This window comes from Zonotrichia leucophrys, chromosome Z, assembly GCF_028769735.1.
Source record: "Zonotrichia leucophrys gambelii isolate GWCS_2022_RI chromosome Z, RI_Zleu_2.0, whole genome shotgun sequence".
Classification (NCBI taxonomy): domain Eukaryota; kingdom Metazoa; phylum Chordata; class Aves; order Passeriformes; family Passerellidae; genus Zonotrichia; species Zonotrichia leucophrys.
In genome coordinates, this window is record NC_088200.1 from 44,873,339 (window position 1) to 44,888,877 (window position 15,539).

The 15,539-nt window shown below is 38.8% G+C and overlaps 1 protein-coding gene across 3 annotated transcripts in view; it reads left to right on the forward strand.

Annotated features, from left to right (window-relative positions):
* The window catches only part of ADAMTSL1 (ADAMTS like 1), a 381,502-nt gene that overhangs the window by 310,903 nt on the left and 55,060 nt on the right, over positions 1–15,539 (forward strand). For all 3 annotated transcript variants that reach the window (XM_064736915.1, XM_064736913.1, XM_064736914.1), the window contains one exon: positions 13,565–13,775. In XM_064736915.1, the coding sequence (XP_064592985.1) occupies positions 13,565–13,775 (211 nt within the window). The remainder of the gene's footprint in view (positions 1–13,564; positions 13,776–15,539) is intronic.

Sequence of the window (15,539 nt, forward strand, 5' to 3'; positions counted from 1 at the left end):
TGCTGGTAGACCAGACTCAGCATAACGCATGCTCCCATCAACAATCTGAAGTTAGTTCAATATGGGTGAAAGGGCCAGAGTTTTCTCTAATCCATTGCAGGGGACCTGTGTGTGGAAGGGTGTTAATACAGATGTGTTCTGCATTGGTGGGGGGAAATACTGGAGCATCTCTATATAGTTCATGAAGAAGGTTAAAAGGTCTGCAAGTCATTATGTCTACAGATATTGCACTACAGCCTTACTGGAAGGGGATACAAATTATTGTTATTATCAAAAACTACCAGTTCTTGCATTTTGGAGTTTTTTCAGAGTTGTAAGTTAGAATTAGCATTAATGAGGCAAAGATGGTATTAGCATCTCTTTGTGATGCAGACAGGTTTTCAAATCCTCACAAACCAGTGATGTATTTTTTAAATGGGATGCATTTAGGTCTATTTTTAGCTGAAGCACATTAAGAATGGCTTTGAGACCCCCTTAAGATGTAGCCCACAGAGCCTCCTGGGATCACAGACCACAGCTTGGACTGTGATGGAGGAGGTTGGAGAATCAGACATTAGAAGGAATATGCTGTCACACAGGGCAGATTTGCCCTTATTTGATGCCTTCAGTTTGAGTAACATCTTAGACTGAAGCTTTGGACTTGATGAGGGAATCATAAGGTCATTTATTCTCTAGCTTTACTATGCTAAACACAGGCCTATATAGGGACATCTAAACAAACTGCCCTCCCTAGGTGGCTCTGTTATGCTCTTAACCTGCATTACCTGCAGGACTACCCCCATCACTGTAGTAAAACCCTGGCCTTAAAACATATTAATCTGTGACCTAAGAACATTTCTCTTCTCTCCCCTTTTCTATAATATAATCTCCTGCTTTGCACCCTTCCTGGCTCTCAAGAGATTGTTCAAGATGTGTCTGGCAGCCTGCCCTTCCCCTTTCTCTTTGGTTCTTCTCTCTGGCTCCCCAATGTCCTTTACACAGCCGCAGTGTAAAGGTGTCCCCACTTTACAGTGGTGTCCCCAGGGCAACTCTTCTCAGCCATGTGTGTCCCATGGAAATGTGAAGCAAAGCAACTTTTAAGTTCGGAGGGTTGGAGGAGCTCGGGAGCCTCCATTACGCCCTGCCGCAAGCTCTTCTAGTTTAAAATTTCAGAAGTCTTCCCCCATTTTGCTTTTCAATAATATGATGATTCCTTCATTAGATAGTGTTACAATAAGAGACATTTTCCTTCATTTCAGCTTCTATTTCCATCAGACTACTATCACCATAAAATATTAGAGTGCAATTACATTTTTTAGTAACTTCTACCATATATCCTTCTTACTTTGAATGATAAAACACACTTCTTTATCAAAATACTGTATACTGCGATAGGTTATTTTCCTCTACACAGATCTCCAGTTCACTAATTTCTCCAAGTTAGTACATCATTGTGTTGAAACAATTCTGTCATGCCCTAACACGGTTTTGTTATACCTTGGTTTGTGATGAGTATTATCTTTAATTCGTGGTAGGGACTTACTGAGTTCCTCTGCAGAGCAGACTTACTCTTCTTTTTCTTCCTGGCACAGTTAATTTTATGGGTTTCGTCACCTTAATACAGTTCACTTCTCCTAACCTTTCTCTTCATTTATGCTAGAATTTAGAATCCACTGCCACTTGATATTTTTCACTATTTTGATCAAATACCATCACACTCCAATGTTTCATATGTTAGCTTCTACTCCTAATTTTTTTCTCTAAATTTATTCGCAGTCTTCATGAGTATTAATTTACTTCCTCACCAGCAGGATTTCATTTCTCAAAGAAGCTTTCCCAACAGCAAAAAAACCCATGTCTTTCCTTTTGCACCAAATACGAAGTCAAACATTTTGTAGCATATTTAGCAGAATTAACTTTTTCACTTCAGCATTAACATATGAAACAAGCTACAGGGTCTTCTAAATTGTTGATTTTACAATCTTCACTTCCTTTAAAAAGGGGTGAACTGAGCAGCACCATTATATCTTTCACTTGCAGTATTGCTGAAGTAATTTGTAAGACTCTGAGAAATACCCAGTACTTTCAAACCAATAAACCTTTATGGATGAAAAGATAAGATGAGCAAAAAAAATTAAAATGTGGCCCTAATTCTTGAAATGTATTGTATGGTTCTTTAACATAGTTACTCATCAGGTTCACACATGAAATAAAAGATGCACACATGAAATAAATGGAGAAGGTGCCCTCACTTCCATTCAGTTTGGAGTGAATTAAGTGCCTATTGAAGGAGTCAGACTGATGAAATTATGAATTCTCTATCTGCCAAGCAGGTCTGTCGCATCTCCAGAAGCACAGCAAGACCTATTTGTGCCCATGAAAATTTCCATCTTCAATGTGCAATTACCCATTAGAATTGTGACTAAGCTGATGTACTGTATAATCTAACCAGCTGTTAGTTCATTCAGCTTTGAGAGACACTTGGAGCACTCACAAAGAGTTCTGTGCATCTAATTACCAACTAATGGATCCACAGATTTGTAACTGTGTTTTATGGAAGTGTATTTGTTTGTTTAATTGTAATGCTTACATTGTTCAGGTCTGAACAAATATTTTCGGGTACATAAGACAAATACATTTCCCTTCCCATGAGAGAGCAAGCTGCATTGTCTAAAGTCTCTATTTTCTGCAAGGTCTGAGAAACCAGTTTCTCACTCAGGAAAATTTGGAGAAGTGCATTAAGTTGCCATTCTGGAGTATGTGGATTCTGCACACAAATCTATGTAGATATAGCAGTTAGGATGGAGATATGATGTGGTTTAATACCTTTAAATTTGCCTATGTACATAATAACTTTTATTATACCATCACTTTGAATAGCATTTTTTCTTCCATTGAGTCAGAATCATTTTATACTTCCATATAGTTGTGTTTGATGGTTTGTGGGTATAACATGAGTTTAGAGCCTCCCCACACTAAGTGAGGAGCACCTGTATGTTCTGGTCTCTAAATGTCAATGTGAAAAAAAGCATCTTTTAATAGTGAAGAGTGAGTGGACTACTAAATATATTATTGGTTACAGTTTCAGGATCTTTAAATATAAAGTAAAAAGGAATAGAATCATAGAATGGTTTGAGAAGGACCTTAAAGATCATGTATTTCCAACACCCCTGCCATGGGAAGGAACATCTTCCACTAGACCAAGTTGCTTAGAGTCCCATCCAACCTGGTCTTGAACAGCTGCAGGGATTGTGCTTCCACAATTTCCTGGGAAAGCTGTGCCATTGTCTCACCACCCTCACAGTAAAGACTTTATTCCTAACATGTAATCTAAATCTACTCACAGTTTGAAGCCTTTTCCCTTTGTCCTGTCAGTACATGCTCTTGTAAACAGTCTCTCTCCATCTTTCTTGTAGGCTCCCTGCATGAAAGGAAGGACTTGGAAAGCTGCTATTAGGTCACTCCAAAGCCCTCACTTATCCTGGGTGAATAATCTCAATCCTCTCAGCCTTTCCTCACAGGACAATTTTTGCATCTTCATGACCTTCTGCGGACTTTCTCCATCAGTTCCATGTCCTTGCTGTGCTGGGAGCCCAGAGCTGATGCAGCCCTGCAGGTGGGCTCTCAGCAGAGCAGAGCAGAGGGGCAGAATCCCCTCCCTCCCCTGCTGCCCACGCTGCTCTGGATGCAGCCCAGGACACATTTGGCTCTCTGGGCTGGCAGTGCCCGTGGCTGGGTCATGCCCAGCCTCTCATCCCCCAGCACACCCAAATCCTTCTCCCCAGGGCTGCTCTGATCTGTTCATCCCACAGCCCGTGTTGACACCAGGGGTTGCATTGACCCTGCATGAGATTCCCATGGACTCTATATAAAATTCAGCATAGAATACTGGTTCTGGATGCACCCTTGGAACAAAATTCCTATACTTATTTTTTTGCCCTATATTGCCAGAAGGACATGGAAGGGAACTCAGAGCAGAACATGGAATGTAAGCAGACATTTTGAGTTTCCTGAGTTCAATCACAGTACCATATGGTTATATAGATATATTCTTAGGTTCTTTCCCCTGCTAAAAAAAACTAGAGAAACACTGTGTATGCTTTAATTTGAGAGACAGTCTGTTTGTATCTTCTTCCTTGGTTAAATAGTTCAGGAATAGATCATCCTATTGAAAATATTTTCCCTGTAATGCTGCCAGCCAGGTCAGCAAGAAGCTCATGTTATCTGCTGGTTTTGTGGCAGTGCTGCTCATAAAACTTGGATTTGCTAGAGAATTACTGAAACCTGTCACTGTTATCTGAACACTCATTCATTAACATACTTACTTTTTCCATTCTGTGGACATCTTTGCTTCTTTCCTGCCCTTATCGTTTCAGGAAAGGCTTCTTTAGATTTAGGGAGAGTCTTTGCAATAGCCTGTGGTTCTCTGGGCTGTTGTATGAGTGCGACCCGGCCAGCTGGAACACTAGCCCACACGGACTTGCACAGACAGAAATAAAAGAGAAGCGCTCTTCTCCACGCGGGGATGACAATCCTGTTTATTGGCCTGGGATGGGACACTCTGGTTCCTGCGACCACCCAGGCGGAAAAGAGGGTGTGGCACCCTTGCAGTGGAGTTTTATACCCAGGGATGGGGGTGGGGAAAGAGGGCAGTGGCCAATGGGATCCCTTGGGGTGGGGTGAGGGGAGGGGCACCCATGGGACCGCCCACCAGGTGTGCAGCACAGGGGTGGATGGGGGAGAGACCATGGGATAAGAGAGGGGGAATAAGCTGCATAACATACCATGCTCAGTACAAGCTTCCCATCACCCAGGGCAAAACAACTACTAAATAAACTATTTAGTGCAATGCAACAAGTCTTGTTAATCTGTAAGACAAAATCACACGTTTCATGAATATTGATCTTAGAATTTGTGAAGTCAGGCTTTTTGCGTATTATTTCTGTGCCATCTACATCCATATGTAATTTTTTTAAGTTTCAATTTAGAAGGAATTTCAGATTAAAAATCATCACTTTCTCCGATGTACTAAAATCAGCACATGTCTCACCACAGAACTTCTTCTTTGTTTGTGTTCTGGTATCTGTAAGTTTGCTGATGTCTTCCTCAGGAATAGCAGGGTGTTTTAATATTTTCCTTATGTTGTAAAGGTAGGCCTAAAGAAAATGTGTTGGCTTATGACATAGTCCTGTATGGAAAGCACCAGTGTGGAAAGAGCTAGGGGGCTTTCAACATAAAGCAGCTCTGTCATGGGCAACAACGTGTTAGTATGTTGTAATTTAAGCCCAGATGGCAGCTCAGCACCACGAAGCTGTGCACTCACACCCTCACCCCTCAGTGGAATGGGAAGGAGAATCAAAACTAAAACTTGTAGGTTGGGAGAGGAAGATTTCAATAATTGAAACATAAATAACGTGTAATAATTACAGTAGATAATGAAAATGAGAATAACAAAAATGACAACAAGAGAGGAAGAAAAACATGGAGGAACAAGAGATGCACAATATCGTTGCTCACCTTCTGACAAATGCTCAGACCCATCTCTGTACCCCAAAAAACCCCCCTTCCAGGTAACTTTTCCAGTTTATTTATCAGGCATGACATCCTGCAGTTTCCAATATTCATTTGACTGCTATGGGTCACCTATCCTGGCTATGCTCCTTCACAGGTTTTTTTTCTGATCCTCCTCATTGGCAGAGCACAAGACTTAAAAAAAGTCCTTAATATAAACACTACTTAGCAGCAAACACAATAGCAGTATGTTATCAACATTATTCTCACACTGAATCCAACCAACTACGGACCAGGAATTAACTCTACCTGAGCAGAAGCCAGGATATTTTTCCTTTGGTTCTTTGCGACAGAATTATGTAGACTGATCTGCAAAATTTATTTCATAAATTAGTAGTTCTTGTGTTTCTGCATTGCTTGAATGTAGGTTTAGGGTAATGTACATTAGCTCAAACTCACCCTGGTGTAGTTCCCAGTATGTTTCCTCCATGGACTCCTCATTCAGCTTCTGCCACCTTCTGTTACAAGTTCCACTTGTGCAATTTGTGTTCTATTCCTCAAACCTCCCAATATTATTTCTTGAACCAGCTTTCCACCTTTACACTGATTTACTCTTTTCCTTACCTGTTAACTGCTTCATTCTTGAAAGACCTACCAAGGATCTATTTTCATTGTATCTCACATAATAAATTAAACAACATCCTTGTAACAAGTTGCTGCTTTAAGCATAAGCCAAATCTAAACTGGTATTTATTTATCTCTTTAAACCTAACCTGGTCTGTGTGGTTATATTAAAGACTGCCGTTGCTATCAATTACCTCAATGCTGAAGTTACCAACCAGAATAAAAGTCTTCTGTGAGGCACTCTTCAGTACCCAGTATGTCTGCTAATTCCTCAAACAACTTCCCTGCCAAACCAGTTCACTTACCTGAAGCTGCCTTTTCATTTTCCTGTGGGGTTTGTGCAATCTGTATCTGCAAAAGTCCCCTGAAAGATGCACTGCACAACCTCCCACTGTTCAAAATGTTGACAGCAGAACACAAACTCTCTTTTATGTCCTGCCTGAATAGTTGATGTTCTGTACCTCCGATTCAAGGGACAGCAAGACTTTTTTAAAGTGCAGAACCTTATAAATATTGCTTGAGGCATGTCATAAGGTTACTCTAGCAATCAGAATTGTCAGCTATAGAGTTGCTTTTACCCTCTGTACTTCTCTGACTTTTGAGTTCCTTCTCTATGTTCCTCTGTTTGGCTCTGTATGTAAATACTGGCTCCCTGCCACAATCAGCTGTAATGAGCTGCAATGTTAATTGATATCAGTAAGTTTACAGAGTGCAGGCCACTTCTGTCACCTACCAGAGCACTTTCATTGAGCCTTTGATCTGCTTATTTGTGTTGTCTGCATATCTCTAATGGCCTTCCTTCACTTCAAGGAAGACGCTTTTTGAAGAAACACCTCATTCTGCCTTGAGCACAACAATCTCCTGAAACCTTTCCTGCCTGTTCAGTTTCCTTGTCACAGTGCAGACACTGTGCAATGGATACTGCACAATGGATTTTGTGAGGCTGGCACTGAACAACTCTAAGTATTAATTGTTTTTTCTGGTTTTGCTAGTGATGATTTAAAAGTACTTTCATTGTATTTTCATTTTTTTATATTTTAATGACCATTGATTTTTTCAGAGCTTAGTTAAATCTCACTTTTCTTCTGAAGAATGTGTGTATTGTATGTATATTTGTAATGTTTGGTTTACTACAAATTGAACCACGGTAGTAGGGAAATCCCTTCCTAGAGAAATCAGATCTGTGTTTGAACACCAGGGTTGAGGTCTTTGCTCTCATACTTCATTTCAAAGGAGCAGTCAGATTTTACTGTGAGTGATTCACCATCTGGATGAAAAATAACTTGTACTTAAAGTCTTGGCTTTTGCCACCTTCTTTGAGACTTCTTTGGTTATAAAGTCAAGAACTGACTTGGGAGTTGTCATCTCAGTCCTGTAGCTTCACTACAAGAAACTATGTAGTAGCCATCCAAATGGAATGGATGTTATATTTTCCTGCTCTTCAGAGCTTAAGATCACATTCTGACATGGTATTTAAGATGTGATACTGAGCATATTTACTCAATCAAAAATATATCTGTTAAATGAACTTCAAGAAAGCTCATTTAACGGCTCAAATGAGCCTTTCACACCTGAAGCAGGAAACTCTGCCACAAACCCTGTTCTGGGTTCATTAGGCAAAAGGAAGGGAGGAGATGCTTGAGCTGTGAGCAGACCTCTCTGTCTTCATAGCCAAATGGAGAATGCACAGGTTGACAGAGGACAGGAGACAGGAGGAAACCAGTATTGATATAATACGTGATTTACTCAGCCTGTTGTATGCACATATCCCTTGTGCACTGAGGAATGTCTTTATGCTGGCAGGTGTCAGATGTTGTCAGATGCTTCCAGGCAAACCTTTCTCCACACTGATGAATATTTATTTTATAAATAAGAAGAGCTCTTTTGTATCATTTTCATATGCTTTAACCACATAAAAATGGCAATAATTTCATTTTTTGAACTAGTTTGGGAGGTCTTTCTCTAGAAAAGTGTTTACTTTTCCTGTGCAATGTTCAATTGTCTTGGCACGGGTAGAAGGGACTCTGTCAGCATTAAACCACATCCCTAGATAATTTTCTTATAACACCTAACACCTTAGAATGATTTGTGGTTTACCATATATGTTGCGCATATGGGAACTTGTCCAAAGTTGTCACCTACATAGAGCTTTGGCTCAAGACTACAAGTTCTACCTACATCATTTACTTTTTCCAGACTGATTATGGGCATTGAGAGAGTGTTTTGTACTGAAGGCTCGTAGCCCTGCCGGGGCCACAACTAATTCTACTGTCTTATCTTGCCATGAGTAGCTGCTTACTAACCAGTGCCACTTTCTGATCTCTCTAGCTAGCAGAAGTATTGTCTGATCTCCAGTTCTCGTGACAGTGAGAGGGACATTTCAAAACTGCGGTTACAGTGCACTGTTCTCCCTGTTGTTACTCATGATGCAATAATGCCTAGAGGCTCCTGTCAAGCTGAGACTCCTGTTGTGTAGCTGGTAGAGAAAGAAGAATAAGATAACATCTCTGCTATGAGGTTATTACCTAGGCAGGCAGCATGGACAAAGCACAGTGTGGGGGGAAAAAAACCACACCAAAAAAAACCACACATCACTTTGTTGTGATTTTGTGAATATGAAGTTGAGACACAGGTGGGAGAATGTTATGATCCAGCCCAGTACTTTACAATTCCATTTGGATTTAGAGAGAATATACCCACACTCACAGGGTTGCCCATGTTTCACCAGTTCTGGTGTCACTCATCTCTGGAGTTCACCAAAGAGCCAGGAACAAGATCCTGCTTTCTTGATCCTCCAGTTCTTCACCTGAACTGCTGGGGTACAATATGATATTGATACCTTTTTTTTTTTTCTATTGAAAGAAAGAAGTTTAGAACTTTACAGGTTTGCATGTTCATGTCACATGTTGGAATTTTTTAAACGGCCTTAAGCTGATAACAAATGCCCAAATTTAATTCAAAGACCACAGGAAAGATTTTTGTTAAGTATGTAAAGATCATTTCCCTATTACAAATGGCATAGTTAAACTGTCTTGAGAGAATCTCTAACATTTTTAGATGTACAGTAATAGCATGGAATAATGGTCCTGTGGGGGTAACCACAGATTATTGAGTCTTTTTTGGCCATTGGAGCTTCAAAGTTGTTCCTTTTCTTTTATTCAGCGGAACTGTGAGTATTTGCATTTTAAAATGCACTGACCATGATAACTGAAGGAACTGTTTGTTAATGTGGAATTAAGCATATGCATAAGCATTCCTTAAATAAGCCTAATTCATTTAATGAGAATGTTCCAGAAAATAGCACTTTATTATTGGTCCTTTAGCGATTAGACTTAAAATTCATAAAAATGATGGTAGATCAGATTGTTAGTCCAATTCATAATATATGTTGGCTGATAAATTTCCCAGCTGGTGTTTTTCTGTTCATAAGATCTGTCCATTACTAATTCACTTTGTTAGTTTCTAGTTCCTGGAAATGCAAGAAACGCAGTGTTTTGGTTCACTGGGGTTTTCATTAAATTTTGTCTAGTTTTTAGACTACACCCTTCCCTTATCATTTGCGTGTAAGAGAAACTAAAGGAAAAGCATTGCCTTGAGCAGTCAGATCTGGTACTTCTGAAACTACTTCAGAAACTACTGAGTCTGCCTATCTTCATGTGCATTACATGTCCATATAGTTGACCAACGCTAAAAAAACTACTAAGATATCCTTATGGAAGAAAGAAATCATTCATTTGGAAAGTTAAAGGTTTCTATGAACAGTTTTGGTTTTGAAGTTTTGATAATACTTGAAAGAAGTTGTATTTTCGGACCATCATCTGCTCCCTAAATATTTCCAGTAGAAACCTGTTTTCATCCATGTTCATTTGGAAAATGTTCACCCATGTGTGATACATGTGATACGTGTATCAGGGATACATATATTACTGATAGAAATATATTTATTTCAACACATCCAGCCCTATGAATTACCTCTTTCCTCTTACATTCCTCTTTGGTAGCCATCTCTAAATGAATTTCTGGTTTTGAATTTATATAGTTTTTGTTCAATCAGTTCAAATATTCAGTGTATTTTATGTATATCAGTACAGTTATGTATCTATATTCTGAAGAGGATGAAAACGTTTTGAAATCTGTTTCATATTAAATACAGTTGTTGAAATATTTTTAAAGTCTAGTTTGGGCTTACATACATAAACACTACTTAGATATTTAGGAGGTGGAGATGGACAACTGGTGAACTGACAATCCTAGAGCTAGAACAAGCCAGGGCTTTAGTAGCATAAATGCACCAAGGTCCTACTGTATGATAAGGCTATATTTTTATGTTGTTTCTCTGTTACCACATGTTTGTAGAGTTTTGGGCAGTAGTGAAGGAGAAAGGAGAAGGGATAAAATGTATGTTTTGGACCAAAACTATGCAATTCTTTCACCAGGTTCTGAAAAGTAATATGGGAAGTACCAAACAGGTGACTTTCAGCTGTTCTATAAACCAGCAAGTATGCAGATTGTTCCTAAAGTCTATACCTTAACAGCAGCTGCAGTCAGCTTACAAAGATATCACAAGTTCCACTTGTGCAAGGTTCCTTTAGCTTGATTCTGTAACTACTCTATTTAGCCTTTAAAGTGTAAGATTCTTTCCTATTTGAGTTTTAATTCTGGTACTGACAGATGCATATAGGACATTCTTTTTTGTATGCCCCGTGTGTGAGTCAGTATGGCCAAAACACCCAGAAGAAAAGATAGAGGATTTCACAGCTAAGTACCACATGAACTAGGACAGGACATACTTCAGTTAGCATTATGTAACACTCTACAATAGGGACAAAACAGCATTACTCCAGAAAAAAAGTAATATGTATATATTTTTAAGATTATTATCTCCAACAGTACAAGTATTCTAGAAACCAGTTGGTAAATTTAATAGGATAATATTAATTCAAAATGCTGCAAGCACCTTTAGCTGTTATAAAATAATTCTACAGGCCTGTAATTCTATAAGATTATCAGTGGTTTTCTCTGTGCTTCTTAGGACGTAGAAATTCATGTAATATCATTTATGGGTTCAGTTATTTGCACATCCATACTCCACTTTACACATGTTTGTTTTATTCTACATTCTTTGTTTTCCATCTGTGAAAGCCCATATAAGTCTCTTGGGGCTACGGAAGTACAAGGGTAAGAAGTATTTGACCTCACAGTTTGTGAGCTCCTCAAAGGAAACTCCTCTTTAATGCATCTGGAAAGAATTGTGAAAAAACAATGTTAGTTATGGGAAGGGTTACAGATGCAACCTGCAACATTCAGAAATTTTAAACACAAACAATTCAGAAAAACAAATCCCTTTTCTTTATGGAAATACAGCATTTCTTTCTGGAAGAAGAAACAGACGCCCTCTTCTGAAGAAGCCAAGATGTCCAAAAGGTTTATGTGGCTTGTTAGCCACTGAGATGTGAATTGCCAACAGAAACATTTTGCATTTAACCAATAACAAACAAAATGTTGCTGGAGGCAACAGCTACTGCCAGCACTTGAAAAAAAGAAACTCTGGCAACTAACCATGTATCAAAATAGGTTCTAAAGTAAGAAAATGCCTTCTTTTCACCACCTGCTCAAACATCTTATTTTAGATTGCACCAAAACTGAAGAGTAGATGATATTTCCATTAATTCTGACAATTTCATGGGAAATTCTGGGAAGACCTCTCCCCTCAGATCACTCATATGGAGAACATACTCCAGCTTAGCTTAACTGGCTGCCATATGTTACTCCTTTTCCACTGATAAATAACTCCTGGTACATTTGTACAGATTAGCGTCCTTCAGTGTACTGTGGCCTGGAAAGTGACCACCGGAACTTCAGTATGTAAGATGCATTTATTGTTAGAAAGGGTTAAACAGATTGTTGTCATTGCTACTAACAGAACCAAGAACATTGTCTAAAAGCAAACTACAGCATCATTTGTGCTTACAGTGAGGCTCAGGATGGATCCTTTTATAAAATCAGAGAATGTGACCAGCAGATGGAGCACAGTAGAGGAGCAATGCGCCTTTGGTCCATCAGCATATCATCTAGGGAGGAAAAAAAATTTCTTACCTGCTAGCTGTTTGAATATGTTAAGGGTGTTATTTGAAGGAAAGGAAACATGCTCAAAAAATAAAATTATAAAATAAAAAGAAGTTAGAATTGTTCAGTGATTGTAGGAGAGCACAATCTTAAATGGTTGAGTACTGTGTTTGCTAACATCGTATGTTTTACATGCACTGAGCTATTTCCATTGACTGCAGATCTCTGAGCGTCAGAGTGGGTTTTTTCTGCTTCTTCCACAAAATCTGCTACATTCTGCTGACATGCTTCATAACTTTTCTTCATTATCTGCCTCCATCCTATTTGGAGCCTGAGGGTATCTTCCTTCATAATCACTCTCTTTAAGCTTCTGCCTGGATTTGCTTTCTTCAAAGATGGGCTCTCTGAGCCTTCCTTTTCCTGAATTTTTAATTTATTCTCTCAGCAATCAGTTTCAATAATATCATGTTGGAAATGAAGCTACTCTTAAGTCTTAGAAAAAACAGCACTATCTGGATTTTCATGCTTTCATTTTGGATGTGGGAGTATATCCAGGTCAACATTGAGTTTTGCATGAATTTGTTGGGGAGACTATTTCTTATATTTTCTTTCTGAATATACGACTTATTTTTTGTGTATACATTTTTACATATCTCTGAAGTGCTTTCTAGCTGAGACATGAGTGGAAGGCCTAGTGTTTTAAAGAATTTTCTGTGTTTACCTGACAAAATTAGGGGTTGTACAGTTCAAATAGCAGAAATCTGGTTTTAAGGTGATGAACACTGAAATACCATTATCAACAATCCTGTTGATGCAGGATTTACGTAGCTAGTTTAGAGAAGATTTACCTCAGTGACAGATGTTCATCCAGGGGTTAAAGATGATCCCCTGCTTTCCCACTGCATCTCTCAAAGCTTTAGTACCTCCTATCTCAACAGCCTAGAAAAGTCAGTCAAGAATACCAAAGAAATTTGTTCTCAGCATTTCAGTTTTACATTTCTTTAATTACACTTCTGTTAATATCTTCCTTTATTTTTTGTTCAAGATAGTGGGAGAAAATAAGTTAATTAATTCCACTCTATTTTGAATTACATTGTCCATGCTCCTACAGACAAAAAAAAAATCCTACTGTAGGCCACAAAACATTTATTGTGATATTGCAGGAATCCCAGAGACTTGCAGTCCAAGAACTTCTGACAAGAGATGAAAATGCAGAGCTGCAAATATTCATCTTAGCCTCATTCTCCAGCTACCAGAGGGACATTGATCTGAGAAGGAAATTTCCCTTTCATTCACTATTTCTTCATCTGTCATTATAATAGGAGAAAAAATTAAGGTGATTTTTTTTCTGTGCTTAAGATTGTCTCTGCTGACCTCTTCACAGATGGGAGATTGGGAACTGGAGCACATGCAGTCTTACCTGTGGGGTTGGTTTGCAGACACGAGATGTCTTCTGTTCTCATCTGCTATCAAGAGAGACCAATGAGACTGTGATTTTGGCAGATGAATTGTGCTCTACACCCAAGCCATCCCTTGTGCAAGCCTGTAATCGCTTTGACTGCCCACCCTCCTGGTATCCTACAGAATGGCAAGAGGTAAGAATTTATGTGTAACCTCATTTTATGACTGCCTAAAGTCCTCATTGCACACATTTCAGTGCTCAGAGGGCTGGAGCACCCCTCCTGTGAAGACAGGCTGGTCAACTGCAGTAGAGAGGGGTCCAGGGAGAGCGCAGAGCAGCCTTACAGCTTATCAGGTGTGCCCACAAGAAAACTGAAGAGGGACTTTTGACAAGGGCATGTAGCAGTGGGGAAAAGAGTAGTGGATTTAAACAGAAAGAGGGCAGATTTAGTTTCGTTATTAGGAAAAAAATGTTTTAGTGTATGGGTAGTGAGGCAGTGAAGCATGTTGCTCGAGGGAGATGGTGGATGCCCCATTCCTGAAAGTGTTCAAGGCCAGGTTGGATGCAGCTTTGAGCAACCTGGTCTAATGGAAGGCGTCCCTTGCCTAGTGGGGGGCAGAGGGGGAATGGGGTGGGGTGGAACTAAAAGAACTTTTAGGTTCCTTCCAACACAAACCATGCTATGATTCTATGGTTTAACTTTAGCCCATCAACCGGAATCATTAATCATTCTGACAAGCCATTTAAAAACTGCTAAGTGTGCATTTTTTGTTCTTAAAAAATGCATCTGTGTTTCCAGAAGTAAACAATGACTGTAGCTATTTCTAATGCAAAGTTATTGGAAAATCTTAACAGCTGGTTATAGATTTCAAACAAAAATATCTGGAATATATTGGTCAGCTGCAGGGACTGGACTTGGGTGAGCTATGTCTAGGTTTCTAGGAATACTAAACTAGAAGGATTAAGGATAAAAGAGTCTTTAAAGCATTTTGAGTACCTCATATGTTCTCAAATAATAATTTCGTTTAGTACAAGATACATTCCTCATGCTTCAGATTAAGAAATGCGTGTTAAACACTTCCCATTGGGAGATGCATGGTTTATTACACTAATTATAAAAATTCCTATCTACACAATGGGTCTAAAAATTCCTATATACACAAAGGCTTTCCATTTTTAGAAAGCACTCTGAAATGACTCAATTTGCTGAAATCTGGTTGCAAATACTTGTGTAATTCAAAAGACTTAAAGATGTTTCTTTAAATGGTGGTAATACTACAGTTTTAATAATACGACTGCAGGAGGAAGGAGTCTTTTAAATATTTCCGTGCCTTAACTAAATGCACTAGAATCTTTATCATTTTCAGTGGTGTGCTTCTGGAGCAGCGTTTAAGCTTTCATTTTACAAGGTCCTATAAATATCTGTTCTGCATACCTGAAATGGAAGAGATCCATTAGTAAATCTTCATCCACCTTCGTTTTATTACTGAATAAGTGCTAAAGTCTCAGTCCTAGCATTCTTCATTTGCTCCAGTGCTGTCTTTGCTTCAAAGATAATTAGAACAATGATTTTAAAACAAATTCAGCATGGGAAAATTGGTAGTATTTTCTTATATTTTCCTTTCTATTTCTAATCCACACGATAAAGTGTCTCTTCTAAATCCTCAAGTGTCAGGCCTTAAAAGAAACTGAGAGACTGTATGAGAAAAAAGTGTTTACTTCTTTTGCAGGTGCTTTATCTTACTGTGGAATCTTAGCAGAGAATTAATTTTTGACAGTAAGGAAAAAATTTAAAAATTTTAAATTTAAAAAATAAAAAATTTTACACTGCTCTCTATTCAAGGTATACCACTATATTGTGGTATACCTTGAATAGAGAGCAGTGTAAAATTAAACCACATGGGAGACGATGGAAAGGAACTTGGGGGTCCTGGTTGATGGCAAGTTGAACATGGGT